At 38.6% G+C, this 22,205-nt stretch overlaps 1 protein-coding gene across 2 annotated transcripts in view; it reads left to right on the top strand.

The window, feature by feature from the left end:
• LOC128695982 (cytochrome P450 4c3-like) overlaps window positions 1-22,205 on the top strand; it is a 106,731-nt gene that overhangs the window by 46,507 nt on the left and 38,019 nt on the right. For both annotated transcript variants that reach the window (XM_070093054.1, XM_070093055.1), the window contains exons 4-5: window positions 19,587-19,677; window positions 20,439-20,624. In XM_070093054.1, the coding sequence (XP_069949155.1) occupies window positions 19,587-19,677; window positions 20,439-20,624 (277 nt within the window). The remainder of the gene's footprint in view (window positions 1-19,586; window positions 19,678-20,438; window positions 20,625-22,205) is intronic.

Raw genomic sequence — 22,205 nt, 5'->3', positions numbered from 1 at the left:
TTACCACTTTTCTTGATCTAAAATCTGTATTTGATATTGCGAACAGAACCGTTATACTACATAAATTAGCCAATATGAATATTGGTGGTAGCTTACTCTGCTGGATAATAGGATACCTGTCAAATAGAGTATCCTCTGTCCTCTACCAAGGCTTTAGAAGTGAGTCTAAAGAAATGTCCCTAGGTACACCGCAGGGAGGAGTTCTCAGTCCCATGCTATTTAATATTCTGATTAATACTCTCCTAAATACTCTTCCTGCCTCACCTAAACATATAGCTATAATCTATGCTGATGATATCATGATCCACACAACAGGGCATAAGAAGATGAGTACCATTCTTAATGAAGTTCAAGCAATTTGTAATCGACTAGGCCTCATAATATCTTCCTCTAAAACAAAGATATTAACAAGCAAACGACATCCCTCACCCATCTATTTGCAGGGTGAAAACAATAGCTACGTTAAAACTTACAGATATCTTGGTGTAGATGTACCCTTTAACAAATCCACTATACCACAACTAAATCAGAAATGCAAAGATAGGCTAAATGCTCTCAAAGCTGTTGCTGGCTACAACCCCAACTATGCTGCTAATGTGAGAATCGTGAGAATGATGTACATAGCCCATGTTAGGCCCTTAATTGATTATGCTGCTCCCATGTTGATATTAGCTAGAGAAAGTTCTCTCTGACCCTTGGAGTTAATGCAAAATGAAGCTTTCAGAATTATTCTTGGCTATCCCAAATCTACAAAGGTTCTTAATATGAGGAAGGAGTTTGGTATTTCTAGTATCAGTGATAGGATTGTTGAGATTAACACTGCACTCTGTATTAGAATGTTAAGAAATGAACCAGACACTGTCACAATGAATCTTACTAAGTGTCTCGAAGTTAATACCCACAGATCTAAATGGATTGTGAAAAACGTGCAATTGCATAAGTTTTATAATCTGTAAGAACTGTATCACTGTAGACAACAAGAGCATTTCACCCCTCCATGGAAGATGTGTTCATTTAATATCACATACTTGCAAGTCCCTCCCAAGAAGCTCATTGTTAGTAATCCCTTCCTTAAATCACTTGTTAAAACAACTGCTCAAGAAGAAATTTCTCGCCTAACTGGTAGTAATAAGTTATCACAAGTTATATACACTGATGGATCTAAACAGGAGTCTTCTGGCAGGGCTGCATCTGCTCTTGTTGCCACCTCCCTAGTTAAGAACGATAATAAACTTGTTGAACTCGGCATAAGAATGAACAACTGGGCGTCTACATTGCAAACTGAATTGTTTGCAATCCTAATGGTGCTAAAGCAACTTATGACACTGAGCTTGACTCTATCATCATTACTGATTCTATGTCATCACTGAATGCTCTTAACTCATATAATGACTCCAACAACATGCTCATTGGAGAAGCCAGGTATAGACACTCAAAAATCAGGGACAAAGGAATTAATGTACAATTGCTGTGAATCCCATCACATATTGGATTACTCCTTCATGATAAAGTTGATATGTTAGCCAAGGAGAGTACCCAGAAGGAGAATGTAGAATATAACTTTGGTATATCTGTGTCTACCACTAGAAATAATAGTAGGAGAGAAGTAAATAATGAAAATGATTGTTATAGGAATGCAGTTAGAAGCCTGAGTAGATCTATAACCCACAATGATAACATGAACATAGATAAGTATGTTTATGGAGCAACTTGCAATGTGAACACTGACTGATGTTGTAGTGGCCAGATTCTATCCAAACAGACTCTGTATTTGTTACTTCAGACTTAATACCCGTTTTTATGTAACAGTTCAAGCGATCTCGGACATACAATGCCACCCCACCCCCCTTCCCAATACTTCTATCTACTTGGAACAATTTAAAACCCTGAATGTGATATTCCCAGGCATGTCCCGACTTTTTTAATTAAACCACGTCTCAGTTATGGCAAATACATCAATGTTACCTGCACTAGCAACTAATCTCAACTCGTCCATTTTATTCCTAGCACTACGGTTATTAGCATAATAAACATTGAAAGACTCTCCTTTCTCTTTACCCTTCCTGCTCATTTCTGTTTTTCTACTAAATCTATTACTTTCCTTATCACCTAGTGTCACTGGCTTTTCAATATCTACCTCGTTCTGCTTAATACTAGTTCCCCTAGAACTCATAATATTACTACACTGGGACTTCACTGTTTTCCTGCCAAAACCCATACCTTAAATCGTGTTGGAAATGAGGGTGCTGAATTTCTCTGTCTCTAGGTTTACCATGAAGAGATAGGCAAGGATCTCCTAGTGTTTGCTTAAGTGTCTTTCTATACCAACTTGTCAGTATTTATTACCAAGTTTATACCATAGTCATTTATAACGTATGGTGACACCGCCGCCTGTGGCATGCCTGCTCACGTTCAGTAAATTTTTATATTTTTTTCCGTTTTTTTTTTTGCTATTGTATTATTCTTTCTAATATAATAATTAACGATTTAACATCATAACAGAGTGGGTGGAGCTAATACACATTCTGAGAGCCAATCAGGAACCGTCTGGGAACATTTACTTAGATCAGCAGGAATTCCTGAGTCTTGTGATGTGGGGGAATATGTCTCATCATTACGCTGATATCAACACTATGGTTTATTTATCTATCAAAACTGATCTAATATGACATAAGGCAATATGTAAATAACATAGAAATATGATAGGTGCTCTAGAACAGCGGTTCTTAACCTGGGGTCGTGACCCCCTAAGGGATCATTTGGGGTTTCTTGGGGGTCACAAAGGGTTCAGGAGAATATAATTTATTTTCATATATTTGAATTAGGCAGTTGGGCTTTTACTAGCTTGATGAGTGGCAACATTTATCACATGTGCAGTGGCCGAAAGGCGTGTCTCTGACAGGTATTTGCTAAGGCACGGTGTGACCATATAATTGGTTATATTAGGTCTCCCCAGAGACCTCACCAGCCCAGTTGAACTACATCACATGCTACAGTAAACACATCAACCACAACCACTCAGTCACTTCATAGCTATAGAGGGGGATGTCCGTATGTCGCTCTTGTTCCGTGACTCCCAAAGCAGTTTCCTGTTTGCACTATGTCTGCCAAGAAGCGAACGTACAATGAAGTCCTTCTCAAGATGAGTTTCACAAGCATCATTCAGAACTCTGTGGTCAAGCCGCAATGTGTCATGAGTCCCTAGAATAGAAAACCAGGCAAACTGAAGATCTATTTTGAATCTTGCCACAGCCTGGTCACAGACCGGGCCGCGGGGGCGTTGGCCCCCGGAACTCTCTCCAGGTAAACTCCAGCCATCTGGAGGACATAAGCTTGGACTTTTTCAAGCGAATAGAAGCTTCTCTGAAGGCCAGTCGTATCGATTCCACAGGCCACTTGGCTCATCAGAATGAAGCAGCTTGGAGGCTTCATACAGAATTGCTCTAAAGATCGTGCTGACCAAGAAGCCTCGTACCATTGGCGAAGACCTGATTATACCTTGCATTCTGGAAGCAACGATGGTTGACGATGGTGTTTCATGGAAAACAGCAGGCAAACAAGTTGTGGGCAATTTCTCTTGCGAATGATATAGTCAGACGTCAGATCTCGGACATGAGTGAGGATATTCTGCTGCAGGTAGTGTATTCATTGCAAATGGACGAGTCAACTGATGTTGCTTTATGTTCCCAACTGCTTGTTTATGTTCGTTACCTTGACAGGGAAGTTATGAAGGAGAAGTACTAGTTCTCTGAACCATTGCCCACAACCTCAAACACGAGCTAAACCGGGAAGCACTTGTCGAAGTGTGTACAGATGGGGCTCCTTCTGTGACCAGTTGCAAATCTGGCTTCAAAGCCTTCGTGAAGAACGTGTCTCCGCATGTCTCCTTCACTCATGCTTTGGCGATGAAGACTCTCCCATCTGGACTTCAAGAAGTGCTCACAGGCATTGTAAATATTGTGACCATATCCGAGGGAGCGCAACGACTACAAGGATTTTTAAAGTGCTTTATGAAGAAATTGGTGTCGACTTCTCTGTTCTCCTATTTCACACAGAGGTACGTACGTTGGCTCTCACATGACAAGATTCTAAATCACCTGCTACAACTTCGAGAGGAAATAATGCTGTTGAAATGAGGTCTTACGGCGAATGAGAATCTTCTTCATGAAAAGATGCAGGATGACTGTTTTGTAATAAAGGTTGCCAACTTGGCAGATTTCTTCTCTGAAGTGAGTTTCCCGAATATTTCATTCCAAGGAAACCTTACAATGCTGCACACAGCTCGTGGCAAAGTGGCAGGGCTCAAGCATAAGATTCAACTTTACCAGAAAAGAGTTGAGGACTTTGACACAACTTTCTTCAGTCAGATGACGACTCTCCTGGATTCTGAATGCTGAATGCAGTTTCCTTGAGATCTCAGCTCATCTTTAGGTAGTGAATGACGCCATCGAAAGTTACTTTCCAGGACTGGACGACCGCTGTACTGATGCGTGGATCTACAGACCCTTTTCAGTCAAGGACAGTGCCATCAGTGATACTGATGTTGCTGCTAAGGTAGAATTTCTTCAAATTCGTGAGGATTCTCAGCTGAAAGTCAACTTTACTGAACAAGAGCTCCCGACATTTTGGGCAAAAGTGCGGAAAGACTGTCCCATTCTTTCGATGTGTGCACTGACCATGCTGATCCAGTCCCTGTCCACCTATCGCTGCAAAGTTTTACTCTCAGTAATGGTAACACTGAAAATGAAGGTACGCAATATGCTTATGATCGATACTGACATGAGGTGTTGCCTGTCGAACACTACTCCTCGCTTTGATAGACTTATGGCTACAAAACAATTTCAACCCTCCCACTGAGTTAATGAGAAGTAGATTTTGTATGATTTTCAATAGTTCTCTGGACTTAGCAATGTTTTAGCATTCGTAGAGGCTATGTGGAATTTTTCAAGGTTTTTGTTCTGTGGCATTTTCAATAAACCATGATCTTCTTATCATTTTGTTTTATCTTACCTTATCACAAGGTTCACCATTTCAAAATTTATTATAGGGGTCATGGTAATAAGAGCCTCGGGAGGTCATAAGACGAAAATGGTTAAAAACCGAGTGGTTGCGGTCAGACCTAAGGTATAATAATAATAATAATAATAATAATAATAATAATAATATCTTTATTATACTACATGGTGTACAGGCCTAGCTGTCATCAGTGACATGCTACTATATAGAAAACCCCTTGTTATGTTGAGCATTTCGGCAAATAAGGTCAGTTTTGTCCCAGGATGCGACCCACACCAGTCCACTAACACCCAGGTACCCATTTTAAACTGATGGGTGAACAGGGGCAGAGACAGCAGGTGTCTTATGGAAACACGTCCCTAATGTTTTCCATTCGTACCGGAGAAGAATTACTGCTCTGAATATATCGTTCTCTCATGGCCGTATAAAACTAGCGATACAGCTGCATTACATCACTAGTTTTATACGGAAAAACTGAAAATAAAGCGATTTTTCTCGATTTTTTTCGAATGAATATCCCGGAAGTTATTGACCTATTATGTTTAATTTCCCCATTTAATATTGAATTAAATTAAACGATTTTCATAAAACAATGATTGTTCTACAACCTGGTGAAGTAATATTGGAATTACTACAGTTTTTTGGGGTTATTTGTGTGAGTGTAAAAAGGGCAGATATTTTGCAAAATGTCAAAAACTTACATTTTTTTTTTTTGTGGAATAAAGATAAGACTAGCATTGTTTCATCAGCTACAAGTCATCAAACGTTACCTTTCATAGAGCCATTTAGTCACAGCTTGTTGCTAAATGTCATTTTCAGTCATTTTCTCTTTTCAGTTGATTTTTGGGCTGTTATATTGAAACTTACACATTTTAACATGCACCAAAAATGAAAGAAATTGGAAGAAAAAAATTGCCCCGACCCCCCCTCCCCATAAGCTTCGATAATTCTATTTACTCATATGTAAGTCCCACTTAGATCCAACCCCTCTCAGTCATGTATTCATCCAATTTAAATTTGAAACTACCCAAGATTTTAGCTTCAATAACCCTACTGGGCACAATGATCCACTCATCAACCACCCTATTTCCAAACCTTTCTAAATCAAAACTTGTCTAATTTGAATCCATTATTGAGGGCTCTCTCTTGAAGAGATATCCCCAAGACCTTATTTATATCTCGTTTATTAATACCCATCTTCCACTTATATACCTCGATCATGTCTCCCCTCATTCTTCGTCTTACAAGTTATTGTAATTAAGGGGTCTTCAATCTTTCTTCGTAAGGAAGGTTTCTAATGCTATATATTGATTTTGTCATTCTTCGCTGAATGTTATCTAACGAATATACATCCACTCTGTAATATGGAGACCGGAATTGAGCTGTGTAATCTAGGTGAGGCCTTACAAATGATGTATAAACCTGAAGTATAACCGCTGGACTTCTGCTGCTTACACTTCTTGGTATAAATCCCAGTAATCAATTTTCCTTATTATGTATGCTTAGACACTTCCGTCTTGGTTTAAGGTTGCTGCTTACCATAACCCTTAAGTCATTCTCGCATTCTGTATGGCTAAGTTCAACATTATTTAGCTGATAAGTTATGAACATTCCCGAGCTTCAGAACTCTGCATTTCTCTACAGTGAATTGCATCTGCCACTTTGCTGACCAGGAATTGAGTTTGTCTAAATTCTCCTGCAGTTCCGTGACATCTACAAATGAATCAAATATCCTACCTTTCATCGTGTCATCAGCGAATTTGCGCATATCACTAGTAATTCCCTGGTCAAGGTCATTTATGTATATATTATTTGAAGATGAATGGTTCAGAGAACCGACATGTTGATAAATTAGACACATGTGCAACTCTTGGGTATCTTTATTGAGGAAACGTTTCCTCAATAAAGATACCCAAGAGTTGCACATGTGTTTAATTTATCAACATGTATATATTATAAACAACAATGTGCCTAAAACTGATCCCTGTGGAACGCCACTTGTTACAGATCCCCATTCAGATTTAACCCCGTATATGCACACTGCTTTCTGTTCGTGAGCCATGACTCGATCCATGACAGCACTTTTCCCCACAATGCCATTAGCTGCCACTTTCTTTAACAGTGTCTGGTAAGGAACTCTATCAAAAGCCTTACTAAAATCCAAATAACCAATATCGAGCCTCGAAAGCTTTACTAAAGAAAGCTAGTCAATTAGTTAGGCAGGAACGGGCCTTCGTGGATCCACACTGAGTATCATCAATCAAATTATGCTTATCAGGATGGTTTCTTATAATATCAGCTATAACACTCTAGTAATTTGCCTATAATCGAGGTTAGACTTATTGGCCGGTAATTTGACGGTAACGACTTGTCCTCTGGCCATCTCCCATCTTTGAAGAGATATATTAAAAATATTAGTCATTGGTTAACGAAGTTCCATTTCACACTCCTTAAGAACCCTTGAGAAAAGCTCATCAGTGCCCAGGGATTTATTTTGCTTCAATCGGTTTACTTGTTTGATAACCATATTGCTAGTGACTATGATATTACATAATTTATCTTCTTCAGGCCCACTATAAAAATTAACTATTGGGGTATTGTTAGTGTCCTCTTATGTGAAAACTGAGAAAAAGTAATTATTAAAAACCAAGCATATTTCAATCTCCTTGTCAGTAAGATGCCCAAAGTTATTGTTAAGGGAACCTAGCTTTTCTCTAACTTTTATTCTTTAAACCTTAAAAAAAAACCTTATGGGCTAGTTTTTGAATTCCTATCAACTTTAATGTCATAGTCCCATTTTGCTTTTCTTATCCCTGTTTTATCGTCCCTCTTAAAGTGAATATATTGATTTATAAGATAATCCTCACCTTTTTTGATGTGCCTACAAATTCCTTTCTTCTGCCCTAAAAGATGTTTGAGCCCATTATTCATTCATTTTGGTTCATTTCTATTTGATTTTATTTCTTCATATGGAATAAACATTCTTTGGGGAGTATGTATAGTGTTTAAAAAGCTGTCATACTGATAGATCTCTTCGTTACCCCAGTCCACAGATAATAAGTGTTCTCTGAACCCATTGCAATTTGCTAAGCGAAAATCTGGGACCACTACTGAGTTATCCCTACTGTCATACTTCCATTTAATATTAAAGGTAATTGAATTGTGGTCACTGGCGCCAAGTTCCTCTGTAATTTCTTAATTATTAACAAGGGTTTCTTTGTTTGCCAGAACCAAGTCAAGCAGGTTATTTCCCCTTGTAGGTTCTGCCAGAAACTGCTTCAAAATACAATCCTGATTTATCTCTAAGAAGTCGTTAGATTCTAAATTCCCAGTCAAGGAATTACAATAAAATGACTAAAGTTAAAGCCCCTTAGAATTACTACGTTATCATGCCTTGTGACAATTTCCTCTCAAAGTTGTCTCCGTTGGTCCCTATCTAAGTTTGAGGGACAGTATATCACGCCAAAAATCAACATTTCATGCCCCTCTGAGAATTCTCTTCAGACAGACTCTGTATGTGTTATATCAGACTTTATACCCGTTTTTTGGCAACAGTTCAAGAAATATCAGACATAAAGTGCCTCCCCACCTTCTTTCCCGATACTTCTGTCTACTTGGAGCAATTTAAAACCCATCCTGGACCTTCTTCATCTTCAGCATCGTCCCTTCAGTTCCGACTGGAATCCATTCGTTTGTCCGATTATCGGCGACATTGTTCCGGGGATAATCTTTACACATGCCCTTCAGTCGTTGAATTTCTCTTCTTGATTCCGTTAATTCTGCCTTAAGCTGGAGATATAGCTGCTTATAGTCAAAGGAAGGCATTATCACAGTCTCAGGTAGCTAAGAACGGAGAGCGCACTAGTCACGTCTTGACAAAGCTAAGTGCTGTGTTATGTACATAATGTGTGCAGTCTATAATGAATGACCAGGAGTGAAGTTTAGAAAAGACTTGTTAGACGAGAGAGCATTCTTCCTCGAGGAATTCATTGCTAAAAATTCGGAGGATAGGAAGGAAAAAGTCTTTGATTATACCACGTTCAGCTTTGGTGTCGTGGTGAGAGTAGAAGTGGAGAAGAACGTATTGGTTGATAGGTTTCCGATAGACTTTAAAACAAAGTTTGTGATCAACTTTGCAGAGAAGAACATCAAAGAAAGGAAAAGTGTTGTCGACTTTTTCTTCTAGTGTAAAATGCCTTGAAGGTTCTACCTTGAGGAAGATCTGTTAGTGACTGGGAAAGCCGCCCACTGTGTTGTCGAAACGTAATCAATAAAGAATCGCATTATAGAGCATTTGTTTTTATTTTTCCATCGTGTCGATATTTCATACCATGTATCTGAACCCTAGAGCTTATGAACTAAATAACATGGAATTCGGTCATATACAGTGCGATAAGGACTTATGAGTTGTGATAAGCAGGAACCTGAAGCCAAGACAGCAGAACCTAAACGTACGAAATAAGGCAAACAGATTACTGGGATTTATATTAAGACTGAAGAAGCCACTCGTTGCGAGACCTGTACTTAGTGATGACCTGTACTAAACTCAGTGGTGACCTGTACTTAACTCTGTGAAGAAGTGTCTTGTTTGCTCCCGTGGACTGAACCAAGATGCCCTCCATCGAGCAACTTTACCAGCAACTTAAGGAAGAATTGAGGGCAGCAAAGATGGAGATACGGCGATTGACCGAGGAAAACAAGAGGATTCGTAGTAGTCCTCCTGTTTCGAGTCCTCAGGTCAAGAAGGGATCGTGGTCAGTGGCTGGACAGCAGGGGACGACGAAGTTGACGATCAAGAAGACGAATGGAAAGCCAGAAACGATGAAGAAAGAGACTGCTGTGGAAACTCCCGTGGAAACCTCCAACGCATTCTCGGTGCTACCCGACGAATGTGAGTCTACTACTGGGATCGTCACGACGAAAGACAACAAGGAAGGTAAGAATATTGTTGTTGTTGGGGATAGCCAGGTTAGATACATGGATAGGGCATTCTGCTTGAAGGAGAGGAGTAGGAGACAAAGGGTATGCTTTCCTGGGGCTGGGATGGAGGACATTGTTAGCCGGCTTGACATCATGAACGGTAATGGGATCAATCCTATTATTTGCCTCAGTGCTGGAGGCAATGATGTAGGCAAGCGTAGAAGTGAGGATTTAGTTAGAAAGTTCAGGACAGCTATAGACATGATTAGGAAGAAGGGGGGGCGCCCTGTTATATGTGGCATTTTGCCAAGAAGAGGTGTTGGTAATGAATGGTTGTCCAGAGCAATTGGTATTAATTGTTGGCTGGATAAACACTGTAAGGATAATGCAGTATCATTCATTGACAACTGGGACAACTTCTATGGCCGAAATGACATGTATGCCAGGGATGGGGTTCACTTATCCAGGGCAGGTGTGGGTTTTCTTGCTAACTCAGTTGAGGGGGTTGTTAGGACTTTAAACTAGGATTAGTTAGAGGTATGGGTTTAGAAATAAGAACATAAGAACATAAGAACGATGGAACACTGCAGAAGGCCTACTGGCCCATGCAAATGTGATACCTATTTTCAAAACAGGTGACAGGTCCTTAGCTTCGAACTATAGACCAATAAGCCTTACCTCCATAGTGGGAAAATTTATGGAATCAATAATTGCCGAGGCAGTTCGTAGCCACCTTGAAAAGCATAAATTAATCAACGAATCTCAGCATGGTTTTACAAAGGGGCGTTCCTGCCTTACGAATTTATTAACTTTTTTCACTAAGGTATTTGAGGAGGTAGATCATGGTAATGAATATGATATTGTGTATATGGACTTCAGTAAGGCTTTTGACAGGGTCCCACATCAGAGACTATTGAGGAAAATTAAAGCACATGGAATAGGAGGAGAGATTTTTTCCTGGATAGAGGCATGGTTGACAAATAGGCAGCAGAGAGTTTGCATAAATGGGGAGAAATCAGAGTGGGGAAGCGTCACGAGCGGTGTTCCACAGGGGTCAGTGTTGGGCCCCCTGCTATTCACAATCTACATAAACGACATAGATGAGGGCATAAAGAGCGACATCGGCAAGTTTGCCGATGACACCAAAATAGGCCGTCGAATTCATTCTGACGAGGACATTCGAGCACTCCAGGAAGATTTGAATAGGCTGATGCAGTGGTCGGAGAAGTGGCAGATGCAGTTTAATATAGACAAATGCAAAGTTCTAAATGTTGGACAGGACAATAACCATGCCACATATAAACTAAATAATGTAGATCTTAATATTACGGATTGCGAAAAAGATTTAGGAGTTCTGGTTAGCAGTAATCTGAAACCAAGACAACAGTGCATAAGTGTTCGCAATAAAGCTAATAGAATCCTTGGCTTCATATCAAGAAGCATAAATAATAGGAGTCCTCAGGTTGTTCTTCAACTCTATACATCCTTGGTTAGGCCTCATTTAGATTATGCTTCACAGTTTTGGTCACCGTATTACAGAATGGATATAAATTCTCTGGAAAATGTACAAAGGAGGATGACAAAGTTGATCCCATGTATCAGAAACCTTCCCTATGAGGATAGACTAAGGGCCCTGAAACTGCACTCTCTAGAAAGACGTAGAATTAGGGGGGATATGATTGAGGTGTATAAATGGAAGACAGAAATAAATAAAGGGGATGTAAATAGTGTGCTGAAAATATCTAGCCTAGACAGGACTCGCAGCAATGGTTTTAAGTTGGAAAAATTCAGATTCAGGAAGGATATAGGAAAGTACTGGTTTGGTAATAGAGTTGTGGATGAGTGGAACAAACTCCCAAGTACAGTTATAGAGGCCAGAACGTTGTGTAGCTTTAAAAATAGGTTGGATAAATACATGAGTAGATGTGGGTGGGTGTGAGTTGGACCTGATAGCTTGTGCTACCAGGTCGGTTGCCGTGTTCCTCCCTTAAGTCAATGTGACCTGACCTGACTAGGTTGGGTGCATTGGCTTAAGCCGCTCGTGACGCTTCCCCACTCTGATTTCTCCCCATTTATGCAAACTCTCTGCTGCCTATTTGTCAACCATGCCTCTATCCAGGAAAAAATCTCTCCTCCTATTCCATGTGCTTTAATTTTCCTCAATAGTCTCTGATGTGGGACCCTGTCAAAAGCCTTACTGAAGTCCATATACACAATATCATATTCATTACCATGATCTACCTCCTCAAATACCTTAGTGAAAAAAGTTAATAAATTCGTAAGGCAGGAACGCCCCTTTGTAAAACCATGCTGAGATTCGTTGATTAATTTATGCTTTTCAAGGTGGCTACGAACTGTCTCGGCAATTATTGATTCCATAAATTTTCCCACTATGGAGGTAAGGCTTATTGGTCTATAGTTCGAAGCTAAGGACCTGTCACCTGTTTTGAAAATAGGTATCACATTCGCATGGGCCAGTAGGCCTTCTGCAGTGTTCCATCGTTCTTATGTTCTTATTTCTAAACCCATACCTCTAACTAATCCTAGTTTAAAGTCCTAACAACCCCCTCAACTGAGTTAGCAAGAAAACTCACACCTGCCCTGGATAAGTGAACCCCATCCCTGGCATACATGTCATGATTAATAATGAGTATGGATATATTGACTTATGCTCTGATATTAAGAATCTTAATAGTAACTGTCTTGGAGTAACTCTGGGTAATGATAATTTCAGAAATTGTGTGAAAACAAAGATGAATAGGAAAAATGTGCAGAAGAAAAAACATATGATGGTATTTTATGCTAACAGTCGAAGTGCAAGAAATAAAATTAATGAACTACGTTTGGTAGCATGTGCTGGGAACTTTGATATCACTGCATTAACTGAAACGTGGTATGATTTAAAGAGTCGGGATATGACTGCTGAGTGTAATATTCAGGGATTTAAGTTGTTCAATGTGGATAGATGTAATGGGAAGGGGGGAGGAGTTGCATTGTATGTTCGAGAAAATATTAATTGTTGCATAAAAACAGGTATAAAAATAGATGGAGCAGTAACAGAGTCTGTTTGGGTAGAGTTCGTGGAGGGTCAAGAAAAACTAATTCTAGGTGTAATATACCGACCTCCAGGCTTGGATCACGATAGAGGGAGACTTCTTTGGGACGAAATTGTTAGGGCTTCTGGACACAGTAACATAGTCATAGTAGGGGATTTTAACTTTAGCCAAATTGACTGGAATTCTTTGACAGGTAATCTAGAGTCCAGTGACTTCATGGAAACAGTTCAGGACTGTTTTCTGAAACAGAGTGTAACTGAGCCTACCAGGGGTAATAATTTGCTAGACCTAGTCTTGTCAAATAAGGAAACACTCGTGAATAATCTGGAGATCACTGAAGAGCTTGGCGCAAGTGATCACAAATCCATCACTTTTAGCATTAATTGGGAATGCAAGAATAATGATAATACAGTAAAAATCCCTGATTTTCGTTCTGCCGATTATAATGGACTTAGGGAACATCTGTCTAATCTTGATTGGGGTTATCTAGCTAATGATTTTATTGACGATAACCATACTTATGAATATGAAAGGATCTGCTTTTATGATTGTTTTCTTAATAATGTACACAGTGCCCAGAGTATATACATTCCCCAGAGAGAAATTAGGTCTAATAATAACGATCCCAAATGGGTTAACAGGAGGCTAAAGCATCTATTAGGGGAGAAAAGGGGAATTTATAGGCGCATCAGAAGAGGAGAGGTTAACCTTACTGACCAATATGTTCAGCTTAAAAGAGAAGTAAAAAAGGCGATTAGAAAGGCTAAATGTGACTATGAAATTAGAGTTGCTAATGAATCAAAGACTAATCCAAAGGGGTTCTTTCAAGTGTATAGGACGAAGGTGAAGGAAAAAGTAGGACCTCTGAAATCTGGGAATGGACAGCTGACGGATAATGAACTGGAAATGTGTTCCTTATTTAATGACTATTTTTTGTCAGTTTTTACACAGGAAGATGTAAATGAGATTCCGGTAATTAACAATTATTTAGTTCCTGATGAATTTAAGTTAACTAATGTTACTGTCACGAGGGACATGGTTATTAAACAGATAGACAAACTGAAACAAAATAAGTCCCCGGGACCCGATGAGTTGTTTTCAAGGGTACTTAAGGAATGCAAGATGGAGCTTAGTCAGCCATTATCGAGTGTATTCAATGCGTCCATCCTTACCAGTGTTGTGCCAGAGTTGTGGAAGATCGCTAATGTGGTTCCTATATTCAAATCAGGGGATAAGTCCACTCCTTCAAATTACCGTCCAATAAGCCTGACATCTATAGTGGGCAAGTTATTAGAATCAATTATAGCTGACATTATCAGAAGTCACCTTGAAGAGCATAACTTGATAAATGAATCTCAGCATGGATTCACGAGAGGTCGTTCCTGCCTGACAAACTTACTGACGTTCTTCAATAGAACATTTGAGGCAGTTGACAGTGATAAGGAATATGATATTGTTTATTTGGATTTTAGTAAAGCCTTCGACAGAGTACCTCACAAGAGACTCTTAAGAAAAGTGGCAGCTCATGGTATAGGAGGTAAAGTTCTAGCATGGATTGAGGCATGGCTTACCAATAGAAAGCAGAGAGTTACCATTAATGGAGTGAAATCTGAATGGGGATTAGTCACTAGTGGCGTTCCACAAGGATCAGTTTTAGGCCCTCTCTTGTTCATAATTTACATTAATGACCTTGATGAAGGGATTACTAGTGACATGAGTAAGTTTGCTGATGATACAAAGATAAGCCGTATTATTCACTCTGAGGAGGATATCAATGAACTCCAGGACGATTTGAACAAATTAATGTCTTGGTCTGAAAAATGGCAGATGAAGTTTAATGTGGATAAGTGTAAGGTACTTGCCCTTGGTAATGAAAATAACCCTCGAAGCTATAATCTAGGTGAAGTAGAGCTTGGTCATACAGAATGTGAAAAAGACTTGGGAGTCATGGTAAGCAGAAATCTAAAGCCAAGACAGCAGTGCCTTAGTGTGCGCAACAAGGCCAACAGATTACTTGGATTTATCTCAAGAAGTATAAGTAACAGAAGTCCAAAAGTTATTTTACAGCTCTATACATCACTAGTGAGGCCTCATTTAGATTATGCTGCTCAGTTTTGGTCCCCTTACTACAGGATGGACATAGACTCATTAGAGAACATACAGAGAAGAATGACTAAAATGATTTACTGTGTAAGGAACCTCCCGTATGAAGATAGACTTAAAGCCTTAAATCTCCACTCTCTGGAGAGGCGTAGAATGAGGGGAGATATCATTGAAGTGTATAAGTGGATGACGGGCATAAACAAGGGAGACATTAATAAAGTACTGAGGGTGTCGAACCAAGTAAGAACCAGGAATAATGGATTTAAGTTGGATAAATTTAGATTTAGAAAGGACATAGGTAAGTACTGGTTTTCTAACAGAGTTGTAGATGCGTGGAACAGTCTTCCCAGTGGGGTGATAGAGGCTAGGACCTTGGGTAGCTTTAAGAAGAGACTGGACAAATATATGAGTGGGAGGGGCTGGGTTTGATTGGTGTTAAGGGGTACGGGAGTCATTTCTTGAGTAGCTTTAGGTAGATGTCGTTTTGATAAGGACCTGCCTCGTATGGGCCAGTAGGCCTTCTGCAGTGTTCCTACATTCTTATGTTCTTATGTTCCTAAGTATAAGCAACAGGCGTTTAGAGGTTATACTACAGCTCGACACATCATTAGTAAGGCCTCACTTAGAATATGTAGCTCTATACTTCAGAATGGATAATAAAAACTCGCTCGAGAGCTTTCAAAGAGCCATGAAAAATTAATCCATTGCAAAAGGAGTCTTCCATACAAAGAGAGATTGCAATTCATTAACCTACATTCTCTTCTAAGACGTAGAATGTGCAGTTCAGGACATATATTAAAGGAAACGTTCTCTACGAGTAGCTTCTTCAATCATGAATGAAGTGTATACAGTGTATTGGGTATAAATAAAGGAGATATAAATAAGGTTCAGGAAGGAACTCGAAATAATGAATTCAAATTGGATAAATTTTGATTTAGAAAGCATTTAGGGAAGTACTCGTTTGGAAATGGAGTAGTCGATGAGTGGAACAGTAAGGTCATTGAAGCCGAAAGCTTGGATAGCATCAAATATAAGTTAGACAAGTGCGAGTGTGAGGGGATAGATTTGATTGGGACTTGCACAGAGGTACTAGGGCTACTAAAGCTTATTCCTTGGGTAACAGTTTGGGCAAATAATTTTTAGTGCCAAGTATTGACGGGTAGGCCTGCTGCAGTGTTCCTCCTTACTTATGTTCTTGTAAATTTAAATTTAGAAAAGATTTATGCACTTACTGGTTTTCAAACAGAGTTCTCGATGCGTGGAACAATCTTCCGAGTTGGGTAATAGAAGCTAAAACCTTGGGTAGCTATATGTTCACAGCTGGTATAAACCTTGGTAATAAATACCGACTAGTTGGTTTAGAAAGACACGTAAGCAAACACAGCCTGGTTGATCAGGCCCTGATACACAGTGAGGCCTTTTTATGGACCGGCATATTTATTAGAAAACGTTTCGGTCCTGGGACCTTGATCACTTCTAACATACAGAGGTAGAAAGGCATTATATATATAGGCGGAGAGTGAGGTGTGACGCTCACTCTCCGCCTATATATATAATGCCTTTCTACCTCTGTATATTAGAAGTGATCAAGGTCCCAGGACCGAAACGTTTTCTAATAAATATGTCATAGTGTTTGCTTACGTGTCTTTCTAAACCATGTTCACAGCTAAACGTATAGTGGAATTTCACGTTAGCTTTGGATTTCTTTGCATATATTACTGTTTCTACATTTGCAAGTATTCTTATTGTTATAGTAAGTCTGAGTAACGATAAAACTTGCAATAGGGAGCCCCACTGAAGGGTGTCCCAGTGTGGGATGGAGGGTGTTCCGTGGGTCAATACCCCCAGCGGCCGGTCCATAAAAAGGCCTCACTGTGTATCAGGGCCTGATCAACCAGGCTGTGTTTGCAGGCCGGGAGCTAGGCACATTTCAGTGTCACTTATTGCGTTATCTCTTAGCGTACTCACGGCACCTCTGCTTTTCAGTGGGGAAATGTTACACAGCCTGCCGAGTCTTTTGCTTCCAAGAGAAATGATTTCCATACTCAGATTTGGGACTAGTCCCTTTAGGATTTTCCAGGTGTAAATTATGAAGCATCTTTCTCGCCTGCATTCCAAGTAGTACAGGTCAAGAGATTTCCAAACTGTCTCAGTAACTGAGGTGTTTGATTATACTTATACGTGCAGTGAAAGTTTTCTGTGTAATCTCAAGATCTGCAGTTTCGCCTGCCTTGAAAGGGGTCGTCAGTGTGCAGCAATATTCCAGTTTAGAGATAACAAAAGATTTAAATAAATTCATTATTGGCTTGGCATCCCTTGTTTTAAAGGTTCTCATTATCCATCCAATTATTTTCTTAGTTGATGTGATAATGCCATTGTTGTGATCTTTAAAATCTAGATCCTCTGACATTATCACTCCCAAGTCGTTGCCATTAATTTTCCGTTCTGTTGTGTGGTTAGAATTATTGTTTTAATCTTCGATCTAGCTTTTATTTCTTCAAGTTTTCCAAAGCAATGTAACTGAAAATTTTCCTCATTGAACTCATTATTTTCTGTGCCCCATTTGAAAACTTTGTTTATATCCGCTTGAAGACTTGCAAATTCTAGTATCTAGTATTTCATGAAAATTCTAGTATCGTCCGCATAGGAAGATACAGTTCTATGGTTTACATCTCTGTCTACGACAGATATAGGGATGGGAGTGAGTACTGTGCCTTGTGGAACAGAACTTTTCGCTGTAGCCGCCTGTGTTTTAACTCTCTTTACTATTACTCTTTATATTCTTTTGGGTAAAAATTTAAAGATCGATATACTAACATTTACCATTATTCCTTTCTCAAGCATTTTGTGTGGTATTACCAATGATCGTACTTACTGCAAGCTTTCTCGGTCTGTGTACTCTACATGCTTTCTGTTTGTCCCTCAGTACATTCATGACCATATAATAGTAGTCTAGTAGTTGAGAGAGGTAGAAGCGACCTGCTATAAACCCACGATGCCTTCGACTGTGTAATTATTGGGGATCAAAGTGGTTTGCAATCTTTCTCCTTATAATTATGTGGGACTTTAGTGCTTTCAATATATAACTCTTTGTTATTGCTTTATTTTAACCTTTGTAGAACGGAGCTATATCAGTTGTTCTTAGTGACTGTGGGATCAACCTTAGTCTTGAGAAATGAATTAGCATCAGTACCCTGCACCGTACACACACTGAGAGTTCATTATAATTCTAAATTTAGAGAATGGGATGAATTAATATGTGGATATATTAATAGCCCTGCAGCTTTCACGGCTACGTTTGTGCTGGCATCAGAGGTGACATGTCCAGTAGTACTGGGCACCTGATGTGTGAAGCATTGATGGCCGAGGCCATCAATTTTGGCAAGGCGTGCTAAAGGATCATGGGTTCGATTCTCGGCCAGTCGCAGTATTGCAATTGCTTAAAAGCAGTCGCTCGTGGATACACTCACACACACACACAGATATATATATATATATATATATATATATATATATATATATATATATATATATATATATATATATATATATATAACTCAGACCAAGGCGGGGTGGCCCAAAAAGAAAAACGAAAGTTTCTCCTTTTATATTTAGTAATATATACAGGAGAAGGGGTTACTAGCCCCTTGCTCCCAGCATTTTAGTCGCCTCTTACAACACGCATGGCTTACGGAGGAAGAATTCTGTTCCACTTCCCCATGGAGGTAAGAGGAAATAAACAAGAACAAGAACTAGAAAGAAAATAAAAGAAAACCCAGAGGGGTGTGTATATATATGCTTGCACATGTGTGTGACCTAAGTGTAAGTAGAAGTAGCAAGACGTACCTGAAATCTTGCATGTATATGAGACAGAAAAAAGAGACACCAGCAATCCTACCATCATGCAAAACAATTACAGGCTTCCGTTTTACACTCACTTGGCAGGACGGTAGTACCTCCCTGGGTGGTTGCTGTCTATATATATTATTGTAACCACGAATGAGTGGTATTTTATCAATAACAACACTGCGACTAGCCAAGGATTCGAACCCATGTTGTTTTGGCCCGCCTCAATGGTGGGCGAAAATCACATGTGAGCAAAAATCACATGTGATTTTCGCAAAAATCATTTTGAATTTAACGAGAAAAAATATATTTCATTGTGTTTGTTCATTATTAAATTATTGTAAACTTATATAAAATATATTTAGCTGTATTAGACAATATTAAATTGCGTTTGTTAAAATAAGGTTAGGTAAGTTTCCTAAGGTTCTTTTGATAAAATAATTATTAATTTTTACATTAACATAAATGAAAAAAAAACTCTATCTTTAAGCGTATAAGAGAAAATTTTAGAAAGGACTTAATTTTAAGAGTTCTTGCTGATTGACCAGTTTTACTAATTCGGCACGAAAGAGATAAAGCACAGTACTGGCAAAATAAAAATAGCACAAGTCACTAATATAATGTTTAACTAGATTGTGTACACAGGTGATCCTGAGCAGTCAAAAACACCTGGACAAAAGTCGTGAATACAACTTTCTGCACCCCTGGCTCGGCACTGGTCTCCTCACCTCCACAGGTCAGTTGTTGTCCTCACCAAGTATTTGCTAATATTCTTGCCCAGTATGTACTCAGTCTTTAACTCGTATATTTAACCATGCATTTACTCTTGCAATTACTCATATAGTTATCCTAAATTTACACATGTACTTACCTACGTATTTACACATGTACTAGCTCACGTATTTACTCCTGAACTTGGTTATAGACTTATGTATTGCCCTTCGTATTTACTCGTGTGTCCTTTGTAAAAGCCGCATCTTTAAGTGTATATTAAATTTAATATGAGTTCTAATGTCCATTTACATCTGGATAGAGCAGGTCTCCAGCATTTAAAAAAAGACATATTATAGAAATAACAACGTTTAATATGCACTGGCGAAGAAAATATAAATGTATTCTGAATGTAAGCAGTAGTCTGCCAGTCACCTATAGAAACCATCTGATTTAAGTATTTTGATAATTTATCTCACAGAAAGGATGGGATTCAAACCTATGGCGAACCAGTTCTAAAATTAGCAAGCCGGTGCGCAAGTGAAATAGTGAATATAAATCGAGAGATGTGCTCCTTTTAAACCTTTTAGGTTCTGGGTTCTTGGCCTTTTGTGTCTCTGCATTTTCTCTCACACTACCATCCACAGGATGGCTGTGAAGGAGCACAATAAATTAGCCGATTCGGCACCAAAATCTAAAAAAAAAAAAAATAGTGTCATAATACTCAATAAATTAGGTATATTTCTAGGAACATTTTGTTAATATTCCTGGTGATGTTTACCTTAGGAAGCAAGTGGCACTCTCGCCGGAAGCTGTTGACCCCGGCCTTCCACTTCAAGATTCTGGAGGATTTTGTGGAGGTTTTCAACAACCAGAGCAACAAGATGGTGCAGAAGTTGCAGCAGAAGGCAGATGGCAGGCCTTTTGATATCTTCCCATTTGTTACGCTCTGTACCCTTGATATTATCTGTGGTAAGCTCTTAAAGTATATTTAATCCTATATGAAATTACTGGTAGTAATTGTAATTAGCATCGAAATCAATTGGGGTCTATTGTGAAAAGGAATTTCAAACCAAACTTAGTATTTATGAATGCATTCTGCAGATACAGCTCTATATAGGATTATTATTATTATTATTATTATTATTATTATTATTATTATTATTATGGGAAGCACGCAGAGAGGAGGTGCTAGACAGCGCTGGAAAAACAATTAGATTTATTTCAGCGATGCTGTGGACTTTTCCTTGTCTCAGAACCTTTAATATTATATCAAGAGCACATTATCTTATATTAAAACTCTGGGAACCAGAATTATGGTGGTAAGTAAGCTGAAAACTCTTGTGATTATGATGCTGGAAAATAAATGGCTTAAATCTGTGAAATTTCGTACTCTGGTTGGTGGAGGAAAATTATTATTAAGATGTTCTTGGTGACAACTGCTTCCAAATTTTTGGTTGGCTAAAAACCTATAATCCAGTTCTAAAGCAATGATAAAATTAATAAAATCTTTCTCCTCAAGATATTCACTGTTCAAATGATCATCTAGCAATATAACCACCAGCCACACATTTGGAGCGGCAGTATTTCGTCAGCAGCGACATCGTCTCTTTTCCATATTCTAAACTTCTGGCAATATCTGATAAGCTAACAAAACTACATCATTCATAATGTGAAAATTCATGCTCATTTGGGGAAGTAACTGCTTGTAACCATTTACCAGTTAACTGGGTTCTAGCTAATATCACCCATTTACTGTGACGTAACAGTTTTCTCAAATAACGAGACAAAATTGTCTGGGTCTTTATATAAAGATTCTAAACAAACTTTACAACTTCAACCAAATTAAACACTTTTGCACCTCTATCTGTTTCCTACTGATAAACAAATTGTCTCTGTCTTTTTCTTCAGCCTTAATCATTTCCAACTCTTTTTCCTCCCGGATCTCTGTATGTTCAATCGTTCTCAGATCTTGTTCTTCCTTAATTAGAGCTAATTTTAACCAAAAAAATCTCTGCTTCATTACTTTCGTTATTAGCAGTGGGAACTGATCCAGGGTCTTCTCCAATACTCTTGTTAGTACTAGAATCTCTACTGCTTCCAGACATTATGGAAATTAGTAGAAACAAACACATGCTTATTAGTACAGCAGAAATTAATTATGTAAAATAAATCACATTAAAGCAATGGGAAAAAAAAAATTTGTTAGACAAAATTATTAAAATAGATAGAGAATAACTAAAAATTAATCAGATTTGCACACACGAAAATTAGATAGAAATATAATTCTTTATTAATTACCCCTGAAAAAATATAAATTATTATTTGCAATCACTATTTTATATTAAATCCTTCTTTGAATTAACCTTGTGTTATAAGTTAAAAAATAATCTTTGATTTTCCAGATTTCACAATTGAATTATATTAAATTTGAAAAATTTCCCAGACTTGGACCTGATATTACGTAATTTTACTGGCCCTAGGGGTTAAAACTTCGCCTAGGGGCATTAAGATATTAAAAAAATTCACAATATTTTAGGGTTGATTACCAGG

Source organism: Cherax quadricarinatus, chromosome 41 (assembly GCF_038502225.1).
Source record: "Cherax quadricarinatus isolate ZL_2023a chromosome 41, ASM3850222v1, whole genome shotgun sequence".
Taxonomy (NCBI): domain Eukaryota; kingdom Metazoa; phylum Arthropoda; class Malacostraca; order Decapoda; family Parastacidae; genus Cherax; species Cherax quadricarinatus.
This window is presented reverse-complemented; position numbering and strand designations above follow the sequence as displayed.